General features: G+C 34.7%; 1 protein-coding gene across 3 annotated transcripts in view; it reads right to left on the bottom strand.

The window, feature by feature from the left end:
* The window catches only part of Fbxo38 (F-box protein 38), a 50,325-nt gene that overhangs the window by 5,856 nt on the left and 16,517 nt on the right, over window positions 1-27,952 (bottom strand). For 2 of the 3 annotated variants that reach the window (XM_026384377.2, XM_026384378.2), the window contains 14 exons: window positions 27,587-27,750; window positions 27,279-27,444; window positions 24,365-24,502; window positions 23,062-23,199; window positions 20,471-20,564; window positions 19,455-19,585; window positions 15,799-15,969; window positions 14,031-14,173; window positions 12,853-13,066; window positions 10,068-10,187; window positions 8,488-8,667; window positions 6,076-6,810; window positions 1,597-1,697; window positions 1,288-1,390 (listed from right to left, as the gene is read on the bottom strand). In XM_026384377.2, the coding sequence (XP_026240162.1) occupies window positions 1,288-1,390; window positions 1,597-1,697; window positions 6,076-6,810; window positions 8,488-8,667; window positions 10,068-10,187; window positions 12,853-13,066; window positions 14,031-14,173; window positions 15,799-15,969; window positions 19,455-19,585; window positions 20,471-20,564; window positions 23,062-23,199; window positions 24,365-24,502; window positions 27,279-27,444; window positions 27,587-27,750 (2,598 nt within the window). The remainder of the gene's footprint in view (window positions 1-1,287; window positions 1,391-1,596; window positions 1,698-6,075; window positions 6,811-8,487; window positions 8,668-10,067; window positions 10,188-12,852; window positions 13,067-14,030; window positions 14,174-15,798; window positions 15,970-19,454; window positions 19,586-20,470; window positions 20,565-23,061; window positions 23,200-24,364; window positions 24,503-27,278; window positions 27,445-27,586; window positions 27,751-27,952) is intronic. The other variant, XM_026384379.2, reaches the window with a different exon arrangement.

Here is a 27,952-nt window from a genome sequence, read left to right as displayed (position 1 = left end):
TCAGAGTTGGAGGGTGAAATGCTGACAGAATGGCTCAAAAGAATCTTGTTGTATGATAGCTGAGATTTTTGAAGAGCTCACGTTTTCTATTTTAATAAGAAATTAAAATAGTGATTTATTAGATGTTTTAGGACCAACAAACTCTTTGGTTGGGTTAGAGAAAAGTACTACCTCTTCAGAGTGAACACAGAACCTAGGGTCCCCAGGGTCTGGAGTCTTATAGAATGCAAGGGAGAGGTAGTGTATGAATCTCCTTTCTGGGATTCACCTCATTTCTGACAAAATGTTTACTAAGCATCTTTTCATGGAATTTGTTTACTATCAATATTGTCAGAGACATACAAAGAAAAGCCAATGTGTTTTGTAATACTTATATAACACAGATTAATATTTACTAGATTAATGTTTACTAGGGGTCAGATCCCATACCATGATATGTATAGATACGTAACCACGCACACACACATATGCCGGATACATCAGTTACTACATTTAACTTTCATGAATGCTTCACGAGTTAAGCATAACTGTGCACATTTTATAGACTAAGCAAAATGGACACAGAATATATAACTCGCCCAAGGCAAGGCGAGGAACAAGTCAGATATGCTTAATTTTACATGTATGGATATCAAAAATATAATTTTGAGTGAAAAGGAAAAAATAAACAGACTATGTACCTAAAATTTTAAAAGCTCACAAAAAGCAACATCTTATATTTGAGACAGACATTATAAATAAGTAAAGACATGAAAAGTATACAGGAAGAACACATAAAATACCTGAGCATAGAGGACGGAATAGAGGTAGTTGCAACAAGACACAAATGTGGCTGATAGAAAAAGTGGCTTGGATTAAATACACTGTGTCATGAATTATGACTGAGGACAAGACTGATGATCTCAGTCAATGCAGAACTGGTAAGCTCTCTTCAAAAACATTTACACATAAGACATATGAAAGAACACAGCAAAAGATGGCTGAGTTAGGATTCAAACTAACGTGGATCTGACTCTAGCACCCACCCATGCTTTCAATCCACTCTTTGAGATCAGGAAGCAATTATCTTTCAGAGGAGATGCTATTTACCAAATGAACCAAGTTTTGGCACATGGATCCTTATTATGAACAAATTATTTGAGAACCAAAGGAAAAAAAAAGGACAAAATTAAAGGTAATCCGACATTAAAAGAACAAATAATGTACTAATGTTATTGTAGTATTTATGAATTCTTAATTCTTTAAAGTCATTCATGATGGTCTTATACTATATAATCAAATACATACCATGGATGAACATCATCTTGGGACAGTCTTTCAGTACTAGATCTGTGATTCCACAATTGGTCATAGTGACTCCAACAAGATTTTTGGATTTCAAAACAAGAACCTACAATGATAAAAAAACATAAGTTACATTTAAGTGGATTTTTCTGTTCTTTTTATTTTTAGAGCTTAAATGTTTCATGGGTATAACCGAGAAGTAGCTGTTACTAATTTTTTTCTTTGAGGTAAAGAAACTAAGGATTTCAGTTTCTTTGCACTACTCAAGAACTGGGTTGGATTATGAAAGGTAAGTGAAGGCTTTTTGTTTACCTGCACATGGTCATCCTCAATCACAGGATCACTGGTACTGGTGGACTTATCTGCTGTCCGCTTCCGTTTCATGGCCTGACGTGGCTTTGTTTTGGTAACCTCTAGAAAAGGCAAAAAAAAAAAAAAAAAAAAAACCCAAATATTAGCTTTGCTTTTTTTTTCCTTCAATAGAGAACATTCAAATGCATATGTACAAACTCCATCAAGGCAACTCCCAAATCTCAATTTGTTTCCCAATGGAATCCAATAGATTAGTATGTCTAAGGGACTGCTGTAAATTAGTAGTACCCTCCAGTATCTCAAACATATCTACATCAAACTTAAAAGAGTTTTCCATACTTGGGCCACTCCAACAATATAATCAACATCCCCAATCTATGGTCTCTCTGACTCACCCCATCCTAAGTACTTCAATGGATTAACTTACAACTTATGACTTTCCTTCTAAAGAAATTCAAATTACTGCTCAGTGATGGTGGCACATACCTGTAACCCAGTGACTTGGGAGGCTGAGGTAGGAGGATCACAAGTTTTGAGGACAGCCTCAGCAATTTAGTGAGGCCTAAGCAACTTAGAGAGACTCTTTCTTAAAATAAAAAATAAAAAGAGCTGGTGATATAGCTCAGTGGAAAGTGCCCCTGGGTTCAATCCCCAGTATCAAAAATAAAATAACATTTGAAAAAAAACTTCAAGTTACTGACTGCTGTTTAGTGAATATGTTTTAATGCCTGACATTGGCGGGTTGTGGGGGTGGGGATTTGCTAGTTATCTCCATATCCTTGTTCTCTCTCATTGCCAATGTCTCTGAAGCCATTAATCACTCTAGCTCCCTTTGCCCAGAACATCTTTTCTGAATTTACCTTTTGAAATACTACCCATCCCTGAAAGGTTCAGCTCAACTGCCACTTGCTAAAAATTATCCTGGACCCCCAAACATGGTATACTATTCTGTAGTTCCCCACATACTTGTTTTGTTTCCAAATTTAAAGTAAAAGATCCTTGAAGCACCATCTTATTTCATCTTTGCTTTAATGTCAGCCACCAGCAATTAGCTAACGTGAACATTTCCTGAATGACATGGCACTTGAATGAATGAACACATCACAGGTACATAACAGTAAATATACTAACCACTTACTATGTGTCAGGCACTGTTCTAAAAGTTTTACTTGTATTAACTCATTTAATCCTTAAAGCAGTCCCCTGAATTAGATTTATTATTCTCCTCATTTAATATATGAGGAAGCTAGACATGGAAAGGTAAAATGGCTTGTCAATATACGAAGTGAGAACCAGGAGGCAAACTTGGGCAATCTGCCATCAGTCGCTATGCTAGAAAACTTGCAATCTTTTTCATTTTCTAAAACATTACAATTATAAATGAAAATATTCCAGTCTTATTAAAACTTGTTTTCTCAAACTTAAAACCACTTATATTCTATTTAAGGAAAAGATATGATTGTATTCATTTTTAAATCATACTGTTGCAAAGTATATACTGAATGAAATATGGTTGACTTTTATAAACAAACCCCCATCATACATCCCACTTAAGATACAATGGTTAGGTGATAAACACTCCCCTATAAACTCAAACCAAAGATTACAAAGAAAGATAGAAAAGTGAGAGGCAAATACTGACAATTCCCAAAGGTTTGGTTTTAGACAAAAATCTAGAGATCTAGTCCAGGTGGTATTTTACAAACTAGAACCCTTTTCTACATCCTCTGGAGTTTTTGTAAAATTCTTCTATGCAAAAACAATTGACAGGAGCTGCTTTGGTTGAAGGCAAAAAGGAGTTCTACCGATCACACTTTTCTCAAGGACACTGAAAAAAATATGATTTCTACCCTTATTAAGTTCACAACTATTCACTAAGCCCTATATCATGTGAAATACGTGGTGCTAGAAGCTAGGAATATAGTAGACAAGTAGACACTGTCCCTGCACTCAAAAGGTCAGGCAACTGCAAAGACAGGTAATAAAACACAGAATTAAATATAGTGTGGTTCATATTAGTGTCAAAGATGCTACAGAAACTGATCTTGGGGTGTCAGGAAAGAAAGAGTTTAGTATTTATGAGAACTATATTAATCCTAAGTGCTATTCTCTGAATACCAAACTAAATATTTTGGTGATACTTATTTTATAAATTATTATACGCAGATAAAACGACTTGTTTAAGAATATCAGTTTGGGATGATGAAAAAGTTCAGCTGGATGGTGGTGACAGCTATACAACATGAATGCCACTGAACTGCACACTTACAAGTCTCTATTCCCCAAATTAGAAATCGCACAAATTGGAAATCACGCTTCTAACATGACTTCAACACTCTACAAGGTCACAAATCAAAAATCAAAGAACTCAAATGTTATTTCTGAACTGATTAAACAATTCCCAAGAATCAAATGTCTTCCTGTATTAGAGTTCTATCATTAAAACTGTTAAGGAAGAATGGCTTTTAATAGATATCAAAAACATGCTAGATTAAAAATAATTTATAAACCATTCAGGAAACTTGCTCCTTCCAAAAGAAACCTGAGTAATAATATTACTATCAGTGCTTTGACATTTCTCCAGAAAATGTATTATTGAAAGTAAACATACATGTGTATGGTATTTAAAAATTATTAAGAAATAATTTACCTAGTAAAACACATAGACATAAAGAGTCTACTCAAATTAAAAAACAAAACAAAAACAAAGCAAAGAATGTCAACAGTAAAAAGCATAACACAAATGAAATTTTCTTTGTTAATCCAGGGAGTTATTTAACCTAAAAAAAAAAAAAAAAAAAAAAAAAAAACTTTAGTCATGAAACAAGTCAGAACAAAATGGTAAAGGGTATAAGCAAAACACAAAGCAAAAAGTTAAAACGTGAAAATCCCAATAGTTAATAAAATAACCATCAAAAAAGCCGTCTGTAGAGGGCTGGAGTGGTGGCTCAGTGGCAGAGCACTTGCCTAGCACATGTGAGGCACTGGGTTCAATCCTTAGCACAGCATTAAAAGAAACTAATAAAATAAAGATATGCTATTCATCTACAACTACAATAAATAAATAAAAACAACAAAAAACCCTATAGAACTTTAGCATTATTTCCTAAAAGGGAGGATTCAGTGCTATAAAAATGATAAATTTTCTTTTCAGTTGTCAATTTAATGCAATTCTGAACTGACTAAACTAAAGAAGTAAAATAAAATAAATGAATAAAAGAATGAGAAGATGTGAACATTTGTCTGAAAAAAGTATGGAAGCTCTTTTGTGGCATAAAGGTAAAAAAAAGGAAAACAGGCAGATTTGACTTTCAAATATGAAAAACAAAAGTAACAAAAGGTCTCATAATGAAGAGTTACTTGTTTAAGAATATCAGTTTGGGATGATGCAAAAGTTCAGCTGGATGGTGGTGACAGCTGTACAACATTAATGCTATTGAACTGCACACTTCAAAATGGTAAATTATTTTTGTTATGTATACTTTACCACAATTTAAACAAAGGTATCATAAGACATTTAAAATTCAAGCAGGGAGACTTATTTTCACCATATGACAGAGCTAGTGTTTGCAAAGCATAATGAGAACTCAGAACTCATGTATTTTAATATAAGTTTATGTTACAATCTAGGATGATTTACAAATAATTAAGGTCTCATATCTATCTTACTGAAAGCTTCTTTTTCTTAGTTTAACTCCACACAATCCAACTAGCTCTAATTAGTATGTAAAAAGCACTGACCCTGCCTATGCTGGAGGGCTGATTTTAAAACAGAGGGACACTTGGATAAAATAATTCTCTGATAGGTATTAATAACATAGTAAAGGAGGATACTTAGTAAAACAGAATTGTGATTAAGAAACATGCTTACTTTTGCTCAATCCAATGTCTTGGTATATATATATATTATAACTATTAATGAAATTAAACATATACGTGCTTTGAGTATACCTTCACCCAAGTAATTCCCAGCAAAACTACTTACTTACCTGCTTAACTCCTGGCAAATATAACTGGAAACAAAAGTAGATTTCAGAAAAAAAAGACCAAATACTGCAGAGGTAGGTCCTTTTAAGGGGTCTACCCAGGAAGCTGCCCTGAGCTCAGTGTTTCCACAACCCTGGCAACTTTTGGCCAAGGTATAACATTTTCTAAGACCTCCCTAAGTGTGGGAGCAGAGTTTTATCTACTGGGGCTTAGACATCAGAAGCAATATTGGATTTAGGGCAAATACAAAGTTACATATATTTTTTAAAGCTGAACTATTTTGAGATTTCTGGGCTGAATATTTTACAAAATGTTTTATACCCCCACCCTCTAAAACATTCCTGAAAATTAGTTTAAAATCTGTATGATTAACAGAACCCCCAAACAGAATTTAATTTGCCAAATTGGCTTTTTGTGAGGATACTTATGAACAAGAGTATGCCTTTCTCCAGCCCTACCCTGCAGTTGCTAATCCTGGGAGCATTGTCATACCTGACTCAGATACCAGCGGTACATGGGACAGTCTGCTCCTGGCCCTGGTAAGGGGCCTCCGAGGGTAGTCTTCATTAGACTGCACGTCACAGCTCTCAGGCTGGGAGCTCCCCCTCCTGTCCTCACCTGTAGCCCCAGAGCCACTCACATTAGTCCTCTCATCATGTGCTGGGCCTGAAGACCCCCCTTGTGGCAGAGTCCTAAAGGAAAAGGCGGATCTCGTACCATCCGGGCCATTCACAACACAGGCTCGGCTGGTTGAAGGACGTTCCTCATCAGAACACCTGCTAGTTCTCCTTTGGGATTCCTGGGGCCTGTGACAGCAGCATCTGGGGCAGACAGAACTCTCTGCATCTCCCTCCTCCATGGCCTCAGAGTCCTCTGACCCACCGGGGGAGCAGACACACTGCCTGGACACATCCACTTCTGTAGGGCTAGGCTCGGAAGAGCCGCCGCTGTTCACCGTCCTTACAAAGTCGGGGCTTTGAGAAGCAGTGTTGTGAGAGCTGGAGTTTCCCACTGTGCTGGCGGTGGTGCTGCTGCAGCTGGGATAAACATCCTTGTTTTTTTTCTTTTCAGGAATATCCCTAGCTGCTTTCATATCGGCTTTGATCTGCTCACTGGTGACCTGACAGCCTTTCTCACAGCTGCTTTCCTCGAGGGGAAACTGCTTCGACTGGCCCATCTGATGGGAGTTGTACCTCTTTCGAAGTGGAGTCTTGCCTTTTCCACTTACTGCTTACAGAAAAAGAAGAATGGCCCGAGGAAAAGAAAAGATTTCAGTACAAATTCTGGACAAAAGGCAAGAGTAAATTTGGAACAGGAAACAATGTACACTAGTTTTCCTAAAGTATAACTGTGATCACATCATTGAACTACTATAAAATCTCTATGACTTCCTCATGCCTACCTTGTATATTCTTTAGCTCAGCCTTCAAGACTTGCCATGATATGATTCCAAATTGTTTTTTCATTTAGTCTCCTCTATCTGTATTTTACACTCCAGCCCCAACCTTTTCTCTCAGTATACCTCTGCTTCACTTAGTATACTTCAGGGCCTTTCTTTTTCCCAATTCATCCGACTGGGACCTCTATACAATCTCTTCTGCATTTGCTCCCCAAAAAACTTCTGTAGCATATGCCTGGCAATACTGTTATCTATGTTTTTGACCTGATCTTTGACTAGATTAGAGGTTCCATAAAGACAAAGAGACCATGAGTTGTTCATCTCTGTACCCCGAATGGTGCCTAATGCTATAGCTGGGGTATAGTAAGGCTCAATAAATACAGAAAGGAATTAACAAATAAGGTTTTGTTTGATCAATGGAAACTATAGTTGCTACTTTTAGAAAACAAACTCTAGGAAACATTAGGTTAGTAAGCTGGTCACATTATTTTGCCTAAATTTTAATTTCCATAAAGGCTCTTTTCAACCACAACATTGTTATCTGAATTTCTTTATAAAAGGCATAAACTAAAAATTGAACAGTCAGTGAATAGTTAGTAAATTATTTAAAATCCAAAATAACTAAGCTTTCCATACACAGATGTGTACACATATTTTAGGTGCAGAGTTAAATGTATAACATTTAAACATATTAAGGAGTGAGGAGGGCACCTTATGAAAAGTGGACAATTAGAACAACAACAATAATAACAAATACCCTTTGTGACGGGCATGTGGCATATGCCTATAATCCCAGCAACGTGGAAGGCTGAGATAGGAGGATTGCAAGTTTGAGACGAGCCTCAACTACTTAGCAAAACTCTAAGCAATTTAATGAGACCCTGTCTCAAAATTAAAAATGAAAAGGGCTGGGGATGTGGCTCAGTGATTGAGTGCTCCTGGATTCAATTCTCAGTATTAAAAATAAAAAACAAACCACCCTCTGCTAAAAGTGGTGAGCATATAGTTCTGAGAAATGAAAGGGAAGGCAAGACAAAGAAATAATAAACCTAAAAGTTATTTAAAGGGAGGCAAGGGATTATTAAAACAAACTTTAGAGCTCCTTGAAGCACTAAACTAGCCACCAACATTCACCAAGTACAAGTGGACAGAGTATTAGCTGGGGAGCTTTGGATGACTCAGGAGCTAATCCTTAAATGGGACACAGGCCTCCTGGCAATTCTTGATAACTTTGATGCCATAAACTACCTAAAACCTCCACAGGATTCTTACTTCTTCTCTTCCTTGAGCCCTCATCATCAATTTCTGCTGTGCTGCACTTGCTCACAATAGCACTACCCAGATTCTCCTCTTAGTTGGCCTACTGCCTTTCTTGCTTCCTATCACAATTCATAAAAACTATGTTAAATACACCACAAGCTGTGGTACGGACAAATTCAAAGACCAATTGGTCAGTTATGATGATGACTCTCACTGACAGGTCAGAGTAAGACATCACCTCTCACCTGACAATTCCCTGGACTGCAACTGCTCTCCAGTTTTTTCTTCGCGATCAGAGTAACGCCGAGGTCCGCTCTTAGGAATCCAAACTTCTTGGAGTTCCAGACTGTCCTCCTCATCATCACTCTCTGAATCATGAACAGTAATTGGGGTTGGTTTAACTACACGCTGAAGACCACTGGGTCCTAAAACAAAAATCACAGGACTAACAGTTACTCTTTGCCTAAAAAAAGAACTCACACAAAGTATTATTTCTAGGGATCATTGTCACAGATGTCATTTTTGCTCTGTGGAGCCTCACCTGTCACTCACTTTAGTGGATCTTATCTATACCCCTAGATGAGGTACCATGAGGAGTGTTTTAACTCTAAAGCACTATGTATGTATTAAATACGACTAGTATGTCAATAAACCTTACACATTCCTAATGGAAAATTAAAATAGAAGATAATATGGCCCTTACCCTAGGATCCTAACTATTCCAAAAAGTAGAAGAAATTATCATAAAAATAATCAAAATAAGTTATAATCATTTAAAAAATATGGTCCCATATATGTTTGAGATTTATCTTTACTTGCTTTGCCTTGACTTATACATTTACAAACCTGGGAAAATATGTAGCCTAAGTCAAGGCAAAGCAAGTAAAGATAAATCTCAAACATATATGGGACCAGTGAGCAATTCTCTGCATTCTTTAATTGACTACAGGTCTGTCTTAAAGGCTAGATGAATATTACATTTTGGTTATGAGTACGTGTATTCATGTAAAAAATGCCTTGTTTTGATAGTACAGCCATTAAATCTTTAGCTCTTCTGACCCAATTTTCTCTGATAAGTGATTAATATTATTAAGTAAGCTTCAAAAAATTTTATCTTCTTCCTGTTATAATGTACAATGCCTGGCACAAAGTCAGCATTCAATGAGTATTTGTTGAATAAATGACTGCATCTGTAAGACACTTAAAACAAGGGTAAAGGTATTTCCAATTCAAAGACAAAGTAACTTTCCAATAGATTAGTAGTAAGAACATGAGTTCTAATCTCATTTGTCACACTGACTCAGTAGTGTTGAGCATATCACTCAAACTTTTGAAACACCATCAGATTCTCCAATTATAATATGAAGGTTGGTATTAGGTAATCTTTAAAGGGCTATGAATCTAAGGCTGCCATCAGTCACCCACTAACAGAGAGAAGATTTTGATCTATTTACTAAGCCAGGTCAAACTCACGTCTGCTCTTCTTCCCCACTGAAATGAGGAGAGTATAAGCAAAAAATTTAACCAGGTTGTTTGTTTTCCCATTAACTATCCAAGTGATTTCTTTTTTAATACACATGTACACACATAATGAGTGCAACTACACATATTTGTTGCTGTAATTAAAGTTAATAAAAAAAATATTTGGTAAGAGATACATACATGCAGTGAGGAGGATGCCAAAGTTATAGGCCTCCATCACAAAACAACAATACACTAGAAGCTGTAAGGGCAGAAAACAACCATTCTTGGAGTTTCTTGTTCTTCATTACAATCTAGGCTCCAGGTTTCAGGATGACAAGTGAAGAGTCATATGATTGATTACCTGCTTGCTCCTCATCGACATCTACAGGGATGACTGCCTGATTGTGAGCAGGTGTATCATTTCCACTCTCAGCCACTACCTCTCCATCTTCTTGCACCATGTCTTCCATCTCATTCAATGCTTAAATAAAAATAAAGAGAGTCAAAATAAATGCCAAAAGGAACATAAAAAAAGCACAATGGTAGGCAAAACTGTGGCAGCTGTGAGGACTCAACAGCGTCATTGATCATTAGTCCACTCTAGAAAAAGAGCCTATAACTATGCTTTAATATAGACATATTAACAAAAAGTTCCGATAATTTATAGAAGAGGAAATCATAGACGAGAAAAGATCACTTGGTGAAGGAAGTACACCACTGGAAATTCAAAGTAGGGAGAAAGTGGCACAGCTAAAAAGAAAGTACCAATGTTGCTCCCAGAAGATGTTACCAAGTATAGCTGTTTGATCTATCCCTTCTAAGCCATTTGCTTGAAGATGGTGGAAGCCAGCTATTAGAAGACCTATGATCACCTTATAAGCAACAAGTCTCATGGTATCTGCCAGCTATATCAGGATATACTGTGCAGGAAAGCTCAAATTGTACCTTTCTCTTCCTCCTTTTTAGAGGTTAAGTTATCATTTATTGACTAATATGTAATGAGGATTGATACTAAGTACCTTTTTAAACATTTTAACATCATTTAAATGGTTGATGTGCTTCAAAGTCTTCAATATTATTCTCACTGGCAATCAACAAATAAGAACAGTGATTTTATTCTCCTTATTCTACAGTGTAAATTTCATGAAAATTTCAGACATCATTTATTATACCTTCTTAAGGTAAAAATGATCACTTTCCAAAGGACAGTAAATAAAATGGCACTTGGCTTCATCAGCTTTTTACAAAATTAAATCCTAACCTTTTCAGTCAATATTCCAGACACTCTATCTAGTCCCTTCTTCCCAAGCACCTGACCGATCTCAATTTGAGTCAGGATAATACCAGTGCTAATCCTTCATATTTAATATGTGATTTCAAAATAAAAGGTACCCTGAACTCTGTACTGAAAAAAAAAAAAAAAACCTATAGCCTTCTAACTTCCCAGTGTAAATGCCCAATACATACCCTCTAAACACAACTGGGTTTACAGGATTGGGTAGTTCTGCATTTTATCTGATGTAATAGCTTCCAAGAATGGGCTATGCTGTCAAAAGTTCGGATCTTTATGTGTACCTTGTCTAACGACATTTGGAACAAAAAGACAATATCGGACTTCACATCCTCTTCTCTCATCACTAGTACCTGCTGGCTCTGCACTTTTGTTATCTTTTGGGGTGAGTGCCAAGGGAGAGATTTAACCCCAAGTTTGAAATGTCTAAGAGAATTCATGTGGAAAAAAGAAAATATGAAAGTAGACACAGCTGCATTTAGTTAATATAGAAAGGTCAAGCCTGGAAATGAACATGTAAAATGTAACAGCAAAAAGTTGGCACAAATGCCATGAATCTAAGAGAAAACATGTAAAGGAAAAAAAAAAAAGAGATCAAAGGGCTGGGGATGTGGCTCAGTGGTAGAGTGCTCACCTAGCATGCATGAGGCACTGGGTTAGATGCTCAGCACCACATAAAAATAAAATAAATACATGTGTCCACCTAACACTGAAAAGTAAATATTAAAAAAAAAAAAAAAGATCAAGGTCAAGAGTGTAATAGAGAAGGTGGTGCAAACAAAGGAAAGACATGTCAAATCAAGTAGGGTAAAATCATAAAAATAGTTCCAAAGCTGCCAAGAGACAAAAGCATCTCAAGGTAGAAGTAGGCAACAATGTGCAATACTGCTCAGATGCCAAACAAAATAAAAGTAGAGAAATGACCACCAGATTTGATAAAACAGTAGTGGTGACTCTGATAAGAGCCAAAACAGTTCTATAGAGAAAATGTGAAGAGAAATAAATGGTTTAAGACAATGCCTATCGGTGAGTCTTTGGTCAGGACCAGTATATTCACAGTTTGCCTTCATTACATAAGCAGTTACCTAACATTAGGGAATCCTGTATCTCATTAATTATTGGGTCTACCACAGTTTACAAAGGGGTAACAACAAAAAGATGTCTAGAAAAAATTCCTTTTTGAATTCTTATGGGTCAACTGGGAAACAGAAATAGCTGTTAAGGAAATAATCTCACTCCATGCTCACTCACCAATAGAAGGGCAAGATGGAGCCTGTTAACACATGGGTTGGAATGCAACAGATGTTCAGTAAATATTTAAAAAGTGGACAGAGTATTACATAATTGAAACCCAATAAGTCTTTATTAGCTAAAGTACTTAATTTGCTAGGTGGTAGTGACCACTTATTGATTAAAGGTATGTGAAAGATGCCAATTTATCTAGCACACATAGTTATTTATTTTTTTGAGTTCTCAGAATATCCAAAAATATCTTCTACATTTATGCTAAATGTACTTATCCATTGGTCAGGGAGATATTAAAGAGAGGTTCCTTTGCCTAAATATTCAAAGTTTTATCTTAGTTAAACCAAGCATAAAATGCTATCAGTATATCCTAACCCCTATGGCACCAACCAGTCATTCCCATTCTGTTAGTATTCTCTTAGATTCTGCAGATAGGGCCAGATTTGAAAACAGATAAATAGAAAAAATTCAACCCCCACCACCCATCTTCCTTATTAGCTAGCTCCCCTCAATGTGGAAAGTGACAAGTTGAAACAGGGGATAAAAGGGAAAGGGATGGAGTCAAAGGAAAAATCATTTCTATCTGAAGCTCACAAAAGATCTGGGTTACCGTCGGCTGCAAACTGCTGCTCCCCCGGCTGCAGGTCTTGCCGAAAATCATTCTCCTCATCGGAGTCATCTGGGTGATGGTGATTATTGTCATGGATGTTGGCATTGTTGTTTTGGGCATTATTATCATTGTCATTATTGGAGTTCTGGTTGCTAACAAGGGCTGAGGAAACCCCAATTCCTGTGCCTGCACTCAGACCAACTCGAGCACAGCCCTAAGGCAAAACCAAACCACGTGTTTATCAATTTGGGTTAATATACAACACTTCACTTCTAATATGCCTTCATTTCATCTTTATGTAAGTACTAGCATTTAGGTAGCATGCATTTATGAAATGCTTTCACATATGCATTTAAGGCTCACAACACTTCAAACAAGATAAAGCATTCCTAGACTGATTGAAAGGACAAGGTACACAATGGGACATTTGTACTATAGCCTAGGAGCGGAGCAGTTAAGTGCTAGAGCATTCTGACTTCAAATCTTGAATTTCCCCCACTGTACTGCACTGTTTCAATAGCAGAACTGTAACCATTAGTAACTGACAGGGGAGAACAGAATTTGTTGGAGGATTATGTTTGTATTACTGTGAAAAGTATAGAGTTCTGTTAAGCAGTTTTAAAATAACAACTGAGCAACTTCAGATTTCCCAGGATATGAAACTTAATAGAAGAGATAGCAGCAAAGTAAAACATTTTCAAAATAAGTTCTTAATCCTTTAGACTTTGCATTCTTGATTTAATCTCCCAACAAATACCTCTAAGTAATAAAACCTATCTTAGCCTAAATTTCTAGCCTCTCTTTACCTTTAGTTCATACAACTGATAGAAATAGCTTACACTGATTTTTTTTTCTTTCCTTTCTCCAGACACACTTAATATTCAATGAAAAGAACAGTAATAGGCCATACATTATAATAAATTTTATGCCTTCTTTGAGGCTGACAGTGAAAAGTAACAACAGAAGGGCATTTTATTAAAAAGGTTTAAAAGAAAAATTCACAAGTTATTCTATTTTTTTCCTTGAGTATTAAAATAAATACATAAAAACCCTAATTTAAAAGATGCTTATTTGGGGGCTGAGGTTATGGCTCAGTGGTAGAGCACTTGCCTAATACGTGTGAGGCACAGGGCTCGATTAACAACCAAAAGAAAAAATATTTTAAAAAAGGTGCTTACTTTGGGTGGTTCACGAAACATTTGGTCTAGTGAAATAAATTCCAGGCTAGGCAACAATTCAATAAATTGGCCAAAGGAGTCCAGCTTCAAAGCATGGCACCGGACAAGGTTGATATCAACCAGTCGAGTCCATCTTGAGTGGTCTGTTGAAGAAATGACAGGACAAGAGAGAATTTAAGTAACTTTTCCGATTATTGATGAATTTTGTGAGAGGTCACAAAGACTTTCAAATTCTTTTCCAACTTTTCCCTTATTTCATGATTCCTAAAATACGAGAACTCATATTATCATGATGTTCCTGCACCTAATTCTGTTTTGAGAACTTGATGGCCTGGTAAGTATTAACTTGAAGCCAAGTCAACCCCAATTTAATTGTGACCCACTTAACAATCTACATGCATTTCAACGATAGGACACTAAAGGACACTAAATAAGGAAATCATGGCACATTTGTTTAACAGAATATCATGCAGCTATTTCTAAAGACTGAAAAAGAGTTGAATATGCTTGCTCATATGGATAGCTCTCTGAATTATACTTAATGCAAAAAATAAGGTAGAGGACAATGTATACATAGTAAGATCCTTTTGTATACATAAGTCATTTTCTAAAACTTTACACATTTAGGCTGTAATATGTACAAACTAACTTGCCCAGAAGCATATATAAGAAACTGTTGATGATGGTTACCTTGAGAAGAGGTGACTTTTCATTTTGTACCTTTCTGTACTGTTTGAAATTTATCAAGTGCATATATTACTTTTATTTTTTAAGTGTTAACAGAAGTTCTGAGTGATGGGATTATAGGCCATTTTTTTTGTTTTGTTTTCTTCTTTATACTCTTCTGTATTTAAGAAAACAAACAAACCAAAAACCCAATAAATGTTATTTTTTTAAAGTGATCTATACTTGCTATATCCTAAAGTTCATATTCCCAATAACTTCTTGGTCCAGCTGGGCCATTGACAGAATTTAACTTCTGGCAGGTGCATACAGGTTGTTCTAGTGAACACTCTCAGAAGAGGCCACCCCAAAACAGGCTTGACAGTAGCTTTGTGAGAAGACACAGATCCCTGCAAGGTGACTGACTCCACAGAAGAGGAGGAGGCTTTTTTCTAAGTGTCAGTGAGGTACTTTGTTTGCTTAAAGTTGATTTCACAAGAAAAACTTTCTCTAGCTCTAAATTTATTTAAAGGTTTGTGAATTTAGGTATTTAAGAAGGGCATCTAAAATAACAAGTAGTAGCATACTTTCAGAAAGGAAAATGAATTCCTGCCATTAGAAATAAATATATAGAAAAGTCACTCTTCTGCAGACAGGGGAGCAGAGGTCTGAAATAAGAATAGGATTTCTACTCAACAAAAAATTTTACCTCAGGTTGATGATGTCACCTAATTATAGTTTTTAGCTATACACACCACACCTACTTTGTCCTTTCAAATGATGTGCCATTTTGAAAGTAATTTAGAGAAAAAAACTTTAACATCCTAGGTTATCATTTGTAACTTTACTTTTATGTGTGTCAACCAAAGAAGTGCATTTAAAGATTAGGTAACTTGAATTTATAACCTGAACAGTGCAAATTTCAAGGAAAAGAACTTAGAAAGTTTAAAGAAGCATTGAATATATTTCCAACTCAATTATCAAAGGTTCCCAGATCTTGAATATACAATTCATATAAATTTTTTACATTAGGAATATAATCATAAAGAGAACAAAGTCACATATTATTTCACTTATCAATATAGCATTTCTAAGCCTACAGTACCTGAGATCCAATTGAATGGGTTATGTAGATGAGGGCAATTGTAAATTGCCAGATACTTGATACAGGAAAACACTTCATTGACTGCCTTCATCCCTATATCAGTGATGATGCCAGGATTTTCTACCACATCAGCCAAACCATATTTCACCAAATCTGCATTAGCCATTCTGCCTAGAGAGAGAGAAATTTCAGAGAAAGTTAAAATTCTTGAAAATGTCATGATTGCTGCTAGTTTTGTATCTCAGCCTTCAGTGTGACTGGTCTCCATCATTCTGTTTCATACTTTCATCATCAGGTTTGGATTCAGGTATAACTTTAAATTAGCTATTCTGAGCATATGGTAGCCTTTCTTATACGAAACAAGAATTTAGATTTTACAATTCAAGGGTAGGTAGTTAAAAAAAAATCTTAAATTGTTTAGAAGACAGAGCAAAAATTCTTAAAGTACAACTGTATTGGTTCATACCATTGTGAAGTTTTGGTTTTATTGTAACAAGGGAAATAAAGTCCTAAAACTGAAATTCCCTCAAATTGTAAGAATTATGTTTGTGGAGTGTGGTGAATACATGTGTTGAGAAGGAAAAACTCTTGAGAATTTGGTTTCAGTTTAAGAGCCCACAGCACTGTTAGTAAATATCTACATATTCCCTAAAGTGGACTTCTAACTCAGGAACACATTGCTGGGCTCTAGTTAGTATGGTCTGAGTCACAAACAAGCAGGGGTGGGTGTAAATAAAAAAGGATTCTCCATCCTAGATCATACCACTTGTAATCACAAAAGGCCTTGCCTTTTTATCACCATTTCTTCCATCTGCCTTCCTTTCACTCTCTAAGATGGTTCACATGACTTGAGAGCTCCTTGAAGGACAAATGGGACTGTTTAGTTAGTTCAGTTATATCTTCAGTGTTCAACACTGTGCTGCGGATCTAAGAGCTGAATAAATGCTTCCCCCAGTCCTTATGGTCAACTGACTCTCAGCCCAAAGAAAACTCTTGCAGTGGTGAAGCCACTTTGAGTATTAAAAAACGGTTTATACCTTTTGCTTGGAATATGCTTTACTCCAAATTCTTCCTATTTTGCTTTCATACAGTTTATATTCTCTCCTACTAGTGGCCAACTTTGGTATCTGCTGGCATTTCTTAAAGATTTCACCTTAATCCATTCTTTGTAATTTAGTCAAACATTAACCTCCTCATAAGGATCTTATTCCTGCCCTTTAGACTTGAAATAAAATTTACCTTTTTCCTTAAGATGGCATAAATCTTGAACAGACACTGTTCCCAAGTAGTATGTACATAAATGCTACAGCCTAACAAGACAAATCCATGTCACGCCTTCAGTCCTTTACCATTATCACCCTCTCCTACTCATGAGGTTTCCTGCTTACCACAATTCCTCCAAACCCTAATAATACCATCTGCAATTCATTTATGTTTTTTCCTCTCTCTCTACAGCTCAAAAGAACAGCTAAAAGTAAAAGCTACACTTACTAAATATGCCTAGGCAGCAGATTGTTGTAAACGTATATACCATTTTTTTCATTAATTTCTCAGAGCTACTCTTATCTCCCATTTTAAAAATGAAAAAAAAAAAAACATGGATTTAAGTTACTTGATGAGGTCCCATGATTAATAACTGGCAGGTCCTAACTCCATCTGTCTTCCAGCCCTAGGACTCAAGAAAATGTTCCTTCTTAAGTATTTACTGAGTTTTACATCCTTAACATCTTCATATGGAGCTCTGAGTTAATAAACCCATGTAAACAAAGAACCTTCTCTACTATTCATCTTTGGGTCAATGATTTTTCTCCCACACTATCATCAGGATCTCAACCCATGTCAGCAAGTCAGCTATCCCAGTCATTTCTCTTTATTACTGATACACAGCATTCCCTTTTCTTGTCATTCATACATGTTAGGAGAGAAAGGTGAGATTTTTAGATTTTTGTCAGAGACAGTGGCTCAGGGTTTACAGAGGCTACAATGCCCTGCACCCCTTGAAGAGATGTTTCAAAAAATTATTGAGAAGGGGAAGATGAAGTAAATGAGAATGGGTGAGCTCTGACCTCTTCTCCAGTAACTATCTGAAACAGAGAACCCTAGGCATTCGTTGGTAGAACAGAAGTCAGCAGGTACATGGAAGAAAGAGCTGAACTGTAGTGAGGAAGAAGAAAATGGCTTATAAAAAAGGTTAACACTAAGAGACTGCTAAATATGAAAGAGATTATGAAATAAGTCATATTGAAAAGCATTAGATAATGGTAGACAAGCAGGTAAAGTGTTTTCATGCTATTAAAAATTTGTGATTAGGGGGAAAGAAACACTACAGGGAAACAACTGATTATCTGGATATTAAATATGTACCTATCTCCGGAAGCCCACACACATACCACTCAAAGATAACCCTTCAGGAGACCTACAGGTGGCCACCCTGAGGGTATAAAATTTTTCAAGTTTTGAGCTTTTGAAAAAACAGAAAACAAATTTATAGAATTATTAATGCCTAAGTTAATTTGTAAGTTACTTCACAGATACTGTGAAAATATAGGGAATACTACCTTCATTGTTCATAAACCAAAATACTTCATATCAAATACATAAATGTTTTATGAAACTGCTCTTAGCATTTTAAAGCTGTTTTGAAAAAGGCTGACTACTTTCAAAGCTATACAGATTTAATGTGATTTCTGTATTACATTGGCTTCAAAAGGATAACAGGATGTTTTTAAATAATCTGCAAATAAACTAATGAGAACTGCCACACTGAAACAACCAAATGACAAAAAAGCCAAACCAAAACAGAAAAAGAAAGGAAAAAAACCCTCAAACTACTACTTTGATATATATTACAAGTAAAAAATGAGAAGTCATGTTTTTGATCTGCACTGTCCTGATCAGAGAAATTAAGCCTTCTTATGTTCTTCTATAATACAATTAGATTAAAAGAAAAAAATACCATCTGGTATGACTGAGAGTCCAAGAATTGTTGCTAATTACACGGAGAAGAAACTAATCCTGTAAAACTAAAAACATGTTGGGTGGTGGAAATTTTTTTACATGTCTTATTAATATCATATGGAAAAAAGTTTGAATAATGGATTGACTGATACACATTTGAACTCAAAGGAATGATTTCCCAACTGTAGCATACTAAAAAATGCTGTGAACAAGCAAACAGCAATTATCATTAAATGAATACTGACCATTATGTGTTCATACTATCTGGAAAATCCAGAACCACAGAAGGCTTATTATGGAAATGAAGAGTATGGGCAGGGAATGGGACCTCGTCTGAGAGGACCATCAAAAGCTTTAAGAATCATGGCAGATCGAATTCAACAAATGGAACCAAGGATGACATTCTGTGAAAAAAATGAAGCAGAATGGAAAAGAAACTTGGGCAGTAAAGTGGAGACAATATATAATCTAGATAAAGATCATTTTGGTGTACTGTTAATCACCACATTTTCAATAATATGCTAACATCTGAGACAATATGGAAGAAAAATCACTGATATTTTGAGTTAAAAGTTTCTTTTCTAAGAATTAAAGTGCCTAAGATTTTAAGTTATATCAAAAAAACTTGGCACATCCCTATTCAGATTTTCCAGTAAGTTTCCTATAGGAATCCTAGGGATAAAGTGAGAGAGTCTTACTCTGCAGCAAAAACTCATCTACATATCCAAGATGAAGTGTTTCAAACTGGGGAAACTCCAATTCTGCCATCTTTAAGGCAGAAAAGACACCATCTTTGGTTAGAGAGGGCTGGATCCGAACTTCATGTAACCTAGAAAGAAACGATCAAGAGATTTTCTATTATAAGAGTATTTGCAAAGTTTAAGGGCATCTGAGGCAGTATATTACACTATACATTACACAACAATGAACTATATACTTTCTATGTGATTTCTTAAGCCTAATTAAAGTAACAGTTTGCACATAGTGCTGGTATTTCTTTAACAGTTTTTTTTTTCTTATGCTGCTAGCTGTTACTGTTTCATTTATATATACTACTCTAGCAGACAACAATACCTACTTAAATTTAGAAACATTATACTAATAATCAATATTCTATTGATGAAAAATGAACATGTTATAAAATAAAGAGTAGTTAATTCAAGTTAAAGGAAATATAAAATTAAAAGCAAAGTAGATATCTGAAAAATAGAAAACAGTAAATGTAGTATAAAGTGATATAAGATGTGACTTAAAACATGAAGATTTTATTTCAAAAGCCAATTACAACACTGATTTCTGAATAGCAGATATTATTACCAAATAAATAATTCAGAAAACCATCCTCAGATTGAGTTGATGGTTCTGAGAGGGCTTCAGACACCAGAGTTTCAGTGCCAACTTCTGTTGGACTCAGGTACTTCAAGATAAGTTAACTGCTCTACTCCGATATGAGACCATTACACCACACCTTCCCAGAGCTGGCTGGGTCTGGATTAACCAGTCAACAGTTCTAAAATTAAGGCTAAACTAAGGGATAATTTAAGCTAAAATTAAGGGATAATCATCTGTTATATTAATAACTTCTTATATTTTAAATCTAAACAAGGCATTATTACACTTAATACACAACGCATACATTCATATCCCACTACCACCAAAAACAGAAAAAAACATAATTCTAAGACAAAAAACACAAAGGAAACAGGAAACACACCTACGGGCAGCAGTGATGATGAGGTAACCGAGATCTACTTCAAGAGCATTTTTGCAAGCTCCCAAAACAATAGTGTGCAAATTTCTAAAACCACCTAGTTAAAGGAGAAAAAGAACAAAATAAGCATTTCTTTTGACACAGTACTTTCAGTAAAGCTTTTGTACAAATATTACACAATAATTAATCATTTGTTTTTATATTCAAATTAGTATCTCAACATAAATTACAACTACTAGTTGTTCCCTAAAAAGAAATTAAAACATACTCATATCTTAGAGAAGATACATCTGAAAACTGATGGCATCTGAAAACTCCAAAAGATTTAAACTGAGTAAGAATTTTAAGAAACCTACAAGCTCATGAGATAAGAAGTAACTTTGACATTTTCTGTTTGAATTTTCAATATCTAATATATCAAGGAATAAGAGCCCTTCAACTGTTTTTCACGTTTTTAAAACGTATCAACATACCAAAAAAAAAAAGGGGGTGGGGGTGGGTTGGGAACACAAATTATTGTGTAGCTCAATGATTTATCTATTTTGAACTCTTATAAATAAAATCAGCAAGTATGCACACTTTTTGGTCTGGTTTCTTTAACTAAATATTTTGTTCATGAAAGTTATCTCTTGCCAGTAGCTATGGGTTTGTTCACTAGTATCGCTGCATAGTATTCTATGGCCATATTGTAATTACCCATTTTACTGCTACAAGGAATTTGAGTTGTTAGGAACAGTGGTTCTAAGAACAATCTTGTAAATATCTTCTGATGAACAAGTGAATACATTTCTATTAGGTTTAAAGCCAGGAATACAACTGTTGTTATGTGTAGGATCAATGTTACTAGAAATTGCCAAACAGTATATGTTATAAAGAAGCTGTATCAATTTACACTTTCATCAGCTATATATATGAAAGGCCCTGTTACAGTAACAATACTACTCTTTTTTTTTTTTTTTTTAGTGTGAGCTACATTGTGGTTTTAATTTGCATTTCTCTAACTTTCAGTGTAATTTACCACTTTTTCATGTTTACAGATATTTTCAGTGTAAAGGATTTTCTACTCAAGTCTTTTCTTATTTCTATCCTATTGAGCTACTCACCTTTTTCTTATTAATTTCAGGACTTCCTTATTTATTCTCAATACAAATCCATTATCTGTGCTCTGTATTGTGATAAGCTTTTCCCAATCTATAGCTTAGCTTTTTACTCTTAATCATGCCTTTGATACAAAAAAATTTTAATCTAAATTTGGTCCAGGATCAACTTTCTTTTAATGGTATGTGCTTTGTGGTATCCTGTTTAAGAAATCTTTGCCTACTGAAGTTAAGTATGACACTCTAAAAAATATAAGTTTTGGCTTTTCACATTCAGTTCTATGATCCATATGGAATTACAGAAGTACCAACTTCCTGGGCAAATAAGAGGGAGGGTCATCCTCAAATACTAACTAGACGTCTACTTCTCTTTCAGAAGCTTTATATATAAGCTCAGCTTTTGACATCTCTCTCTGGGACTTTTCTCTAGTGAATGGACTATGGACTTCTTTTCCCTTCTGAATTTTACCCTAATAATTTTAACCATGAATAAAAATAATGCTGTTGGTCTGAAGGGAACCTATTCCATTCCTTTAACTCAATGAAACTAAGTATACTTATACTGGACTTTATTAAGTGACTGAATGTCTATGCATGTAATATGGTACTCTTCATTATATTTTTAGAGGTATTAATTACAATGTGTATTTGTTACCAATAGTGCTTGAGGACTTTCCATTTTATTTTAGATATTTGAAGTTTTAGTTTCTAATTATATATCTATCCAGAAAAATCTCTTTCTCTTGCAATGATAAGATTAGCATAAAGCATTTCTGTTACTTATCATTATTTAGCTGCAGTTAAGGGATCTAAAGAGTGAATTTTTTTCTTTTAAAAGCCATCATATACTAGAGTCAGGTTTTTATTTGTGTTCTAATGTTCTGTACAATGTTTACCATAAAACCAAGTGTCTCAGTAGTATGCTTTCTGAATGTGCATCTTGTTTGAGGCGATCTTCCCTACACTGAAAAATAAACATATAAATGCTGTATATTTTCTTCTAACAATAAAAAAAATCATATAATGGATGGATCTGATAATATCCAATGATAGGCATGGAAGCATTTTACATATCATAAAGTACTAAAAAAAAATTGGACATCAACATCAGTAATTCCCAAGTACTTTTGTAGGCGTAGGGTGTCCAACTCATAAAATATCTCTCATAACCAAAGAGCACAAGAACCCCTGTCAACATTTCTAAGAAAATATTCCATATTTTCAATATTCTAAGAAAATATAACTGGAAATATATTAACTAAATAATAACAAGTCAAAAACACATGCCCTTTCACTCTAATGTTTGAGAAAGCTGAACATGCATTAAAAAGAAATGAACATTAGCCAATGCTCCTAGACATGTATTCTCCATCAAATACACCAGAAAGTGCAATTAGTGACAAGTATTTTCTTTCCAAAAGACTTGTAAGAGAAGCTTAAAAAAAAAAAAAGCAAAATTCATTTTTAAAATAATGAGTAACTGAAGAAAACGAATACCTGATCTCCAACTGTCTTCAACTACATGTTGGATAAGACCTCCAAGGAAAGGAACTCGAACCATTTCTAAGTGTTCCAAGTTTCGGGCAGATGCTAAGCCTGTTACTAAAGGGACATATTTCAAGGAATTTGTGGGCCCTAGAAACAAACAAATGAACTTATAAATTCTATGTCTTAAAAGGAAAGCCAAACTATAGTTCTGCAATCTGTAGTTCTTATTACAAAGTCAATCTGTTAAAAATATTTATTAAGCATTAAGATTTTCAGTAACAATGGAGATATATGCAGTAGTTCTTGTGAATACCCCAAATTCTGAATAATTTTGAGCTCAAAATAACAAAGAGGAAGAAACCAAGATGAAAACTTGATCCTTCCCTCAAGTAAAGAGCTCAACCATTTAAATATTTCTTCATGTGACTAGTTTTATATTAGGTACTATGGAAGACCACAAAAGACATGGTCCTGTCCATCAAAGAGCCTGAAATTGACAGAGAAATAGAACATGAAAATTACAAAAGTACAAAAAGCAGAAAATATCAAGTCCCAGAATAAGATCCGCTACATTTCATTAAAAAAAAAAAAAAAAAAAAAAAAAAGAATGGGGAGAAAATTAGGCTGGAAAAGACAAACCCTGAAGGATATATGTAAGTAAAGAAGTAGTATATGCTTCAGGTTTGAAAAAAAATAATATAGTATAAAGAAAGACACTGAGGTGAAAGTCATACAGTTGGGTCAGATAACAAACAGGCACTGAAAGCTGTACAGTTGTGTTGGACAGTGAATAGGCAGATATGACCAGAAAGGAAGTTATGTAAAAACAGTTAGAAAAGGATATCAAAAGGGGCCCTGATTATTATGAACTTTGAAGCACAGTAATTACCACTTGATATTCTAGGGCACTAGGGACACCACAGGATTCTCTTCAGGTAATATAAAAACAAGGCTTAAAGTAGACTAGGTTACACAGTTCTTTACATGCAGATGATTGGGAACCAGAGAGAGAGAGACGAAGCAAGCAGATTGAAATTATTAAAATAAAACAGCAAATGTAAAAAGTGCTTATAAGGTATACACAGAGATAGTCGCCTTTTTTGCTGCTGTTTTCTCTTTTGGTTTTTGCTAAAATCAAACACAAATCTTGTCTCTAATGTAGTTAAAATAAGAAATACATTTCTCCAGAAGATGAATAATAAAACAAACAGTAACAGCATCATATAATTTTATAACAAATGTAGCTATGAATTGCTATAGAATGTTTTCAGAATAGCATATGTTTACTTCTACCATAACTGTGTATCATTACCTGCACAGTTCCTCATGACAAAAGTTCTTAAGCTGATGCAAAGAAAGTCTTTAAACGGCTGTGGTTTAGTGAGTCTTACCCACTTCATATAAAGATGCCTTAACATTGGGATACAAGGAATTTCAGGAACATTCACCCCTAAAGCACATATACCAAAAAAAAAACAAGAAAAATCACAAAAATACTTGGTACTCTATACATAAGTTTGAGTTTTTTAAAATTAAATATTTATTTTTTAGTTGTAGTTGGACACAATACCTTTATTTTATTTATTTATTTTTATGTGGTGCTGAGGATCGAACCCAGGGCCTCACATGTGCTAGGCAAGCACTCTACCACTGAGCCACAACCCCAGCCCTGAGTTTATTTTCAAACCAACAATTTATCCTTCAAAGGGATCTTTATCAGAACAAATAACATAATTAAAGTCCATCAAATGTGGCTTACTTAAAAACAGCTTGTAAAGAAAAAATTTACGCAAATCATAAACAAATTTCTTTGTTAATTTTTTAGAAAGACAGGATTTTAAAAGTACTGTCACATTTAATATATGCAAATCTTTCTCATAACCCTATAATTCTTCTAAGAAATGATTATCCAGTAGATAAAAAATGAAAGTAGGTTCCTGAAAGCAAAATTGTGAAGATAGAAATGAAACACACTAATTTACATGTTATACAACTATCAATACCTAAACTGCCCCACCAATAAAAAAAACTAAATTTCTCAGCACAAGGTCTAGCTAGCTAGGTTTAAATATTACATTTCTAGAAGAGGGCCAATACAAAGCTTGAAAATTCATTTCTACATATAAGAATCTTAAGAATTTGTAAATAATGTAGTTGAATAATGCATGGCTCTGGGAAAGTGAGAAATCTAACAGTGTTTTATTTAATATTTCAAATTGACAAGGGTATTTTATGCCTCTGATCCTTAACATCAGAATCATACCCACACAGGATTATATTTAGGAAAAAGATTAGTATAAAACAGGAGAGAAATTCAGAAGATATGAAAGAAAAAAGGATCAATTACTTGTAAATCCTAAATGAGGAGAAGCAATTGAGGAACTTGCCTGAAGTGTCTAAACCCCGTAGGATACAGAAAAGCCCAGGAACAAGTCTGTGACACAAATCCAAGGATTTAGGATTAAATGGCATTTAATAAATAGTACGTGGCAGAACCAGCTTGATAACAACTTTCAAATTTGAGATGTAAAAGCCTTGTTAAGAAGAATTAGAAGAAGCAAAATTAAGAATACTTGAATGGTGTGGTTCTTGAAAAAGCTGACCTGTAACAGAATGTTCCCACCTACCAGGATTACTTTTTAACCAAGTCCCCTTAAAACAACATGACTTTAGCTTGAACTGTATATATATGGCCACAGATGGGAAGTAAAATTGTGAAAGAGACCAAAGGAAGAAAAGCAGAGGAAATTAGAATCAGAATTCATAAAGTTGAGGTTAGCATCTACTATGAAGGTAGTACACTGGCTATACTACATAGGAAACCCAATATAGCAAAGGTTAGACAGATACCCTAGGCTTGATCCACATTATTCCCCAACCCCACTCTACAAAGGACACAATTACCCACTTCCCATTCATGTTTATTCACTATTATATCACCATACAGTTTTAACCTGGTCAATGAATCACATGAATTAATATATTTCAAATAAAACCAAAAGTACCTATATTTGCAATATACTGAGACAGGTACTGCAAAAAAAATACAAAGTTACAGAAACAGTCTTTGACCTTAAGAAGTTTATATCATAAATTCAGGTATTAATATTTTATTATCTAAAAACTCAAATTCAAATTAGATATGCAAATCCCTAATCAGAATCACTCCTGGATCCCAAAAATAAAGAGCTGCTAAAGATCTTTACCCTTCTTCCATAATTGTACTCCAAATCATATCTGTTACTTTCCCTTCCTATATGATCCAGTTTCAGAAATTTTAGTTCTTTGGACCATCCCCAATACTTAGAATAATGTCTATCACAAGTTTACATTCAATATGCATATAATAAATAAAAATTTTATAAATGAGATATTAAAGGTCAGGCTATATTATCAGGGATCACTCCAGATTCTTTTCAATACTCTAACTAAGCCAAAGATGGAAAATTAAATTTCAGAAAACACCTGCCACTATTTATTTGGGTTGAAATTATGGGACTATAATTCAAAGAATATTTAGATGGGGAATGCATAGTGTGACCAATGCAAATACAGTGCTATTGGAAAAAGAGAAATCCATTTCAATTTTTTCAGAGAAATAGATAAATAGCAGAGTTTTCCTTTGCTTTTGTTGAAGAATATATGGTAATTTTCTGCTTGGAAAAGACACAGGTAATCTAATGACTACCTAGAATTTTTTATTTGTGATGTTTGTGACTTAGCTCTGTAACAAAGTAGCCACTAGCTATACTTGGCTGTTTAAATTTAAATAAACTAACATAAAATAAATAAAAAATTCAGTTCTTCAGTTTCACTAGAGACACTGCATACCCCCGGGACAATACAAATATAGAACAAATTCATCCTCTCCAAAACGCTATATTGTAAAGGCCTCCTCTAGAGAGCAAAACCAGGACCACAGGTAGATATTAGAGAGATCAAGAGCAGGGTTCTGACTCTATGGCAAAAAAATTTAAAACAAAACAAAACTCTCAAAACTATTCAAAAGATCTTTAAAAAGGGGACAGATCACTTATGGAGTAGTATTCCTCCCAAAGGATCTTCAATGTGAAGTTTGAATTTTTGTACAAGTCTCACAAGCATTTCATTTGCCATCATCAATCAAGAAAGGCAACTCTAAAATTCTCATTATTTCCTTTCAATGAGTATTCAGTTACAAGGAATTTCAAAGAGTTACAAATGACCCATGAATTATAAGTACTTACCAACTAAATGTAAAGTCTGAATTTTGGCTCCTATGGGAATTTTCAGTTTATTTTCAGGAGGAATTGGAAATGCTCCATTACGATTACGAAATTTCCCCAAAATATGAACATGTGGCATATATGTCCAAATGGATTCTACCAATTCCAGATGAGATGTTTCCACACCCTAGAAGATAATGTCAAAGCAAGCACAAGAAACGCTTTTAATTTATAACAATACTTTTCCTTTTGTATCAAGACACCAACTATGCACTGGAACTTTTAGATGAAACTGCATGAACATAGAATGTTTGACCAGATATACTCACCACCAAGTTTGGGCATGCCTGTAAAGCTTCTAGAACTCCTGGAATGCTAAAAGCCTCATGGCCCCTTACTCTTCGCCTCTCAAGGTACCGAGGATGAAGGCCATATAGCTGTTCAACGTCTGGCATCTTCTTTAAAAGTGTTAGAAAACTGGAATCTGTGAATCCTGAGAAATCAGGAAATATTTAGAGTCAGGTTCATCTTTCTGTTCATGAATATTTATTAGGCGATTAAATTTTTATTAAAAAAACCAAAACTTTTACAAAAGGTTTTAACATTTTCCTAAGGCTAACACACTAATAGTATAGCTAAATGAATGGTTACAACAGAAGATGCAATCCTAGAGTAACAGAGGGAATGTGAATGTG

Source organism: Urocitellus parryii, chromosome 1 (assembly GCF_045843805.1).
Source record: "Urocitellus parryii isolate mUroPar1 chromosome 1, mUroPar1.hap1, whole genome shotgun sequence".
Lineage (NCBI taxonomy): Eukaryota > Metazoa > Chordata > Mammalia > Rodentia > Sciuridae > Urocitellus > Urocitellus parryii.
Note: the sequence above shows the minus strand (reverse complement) of the source record. Positions and strands in the feature narration are given on the sequence as shown.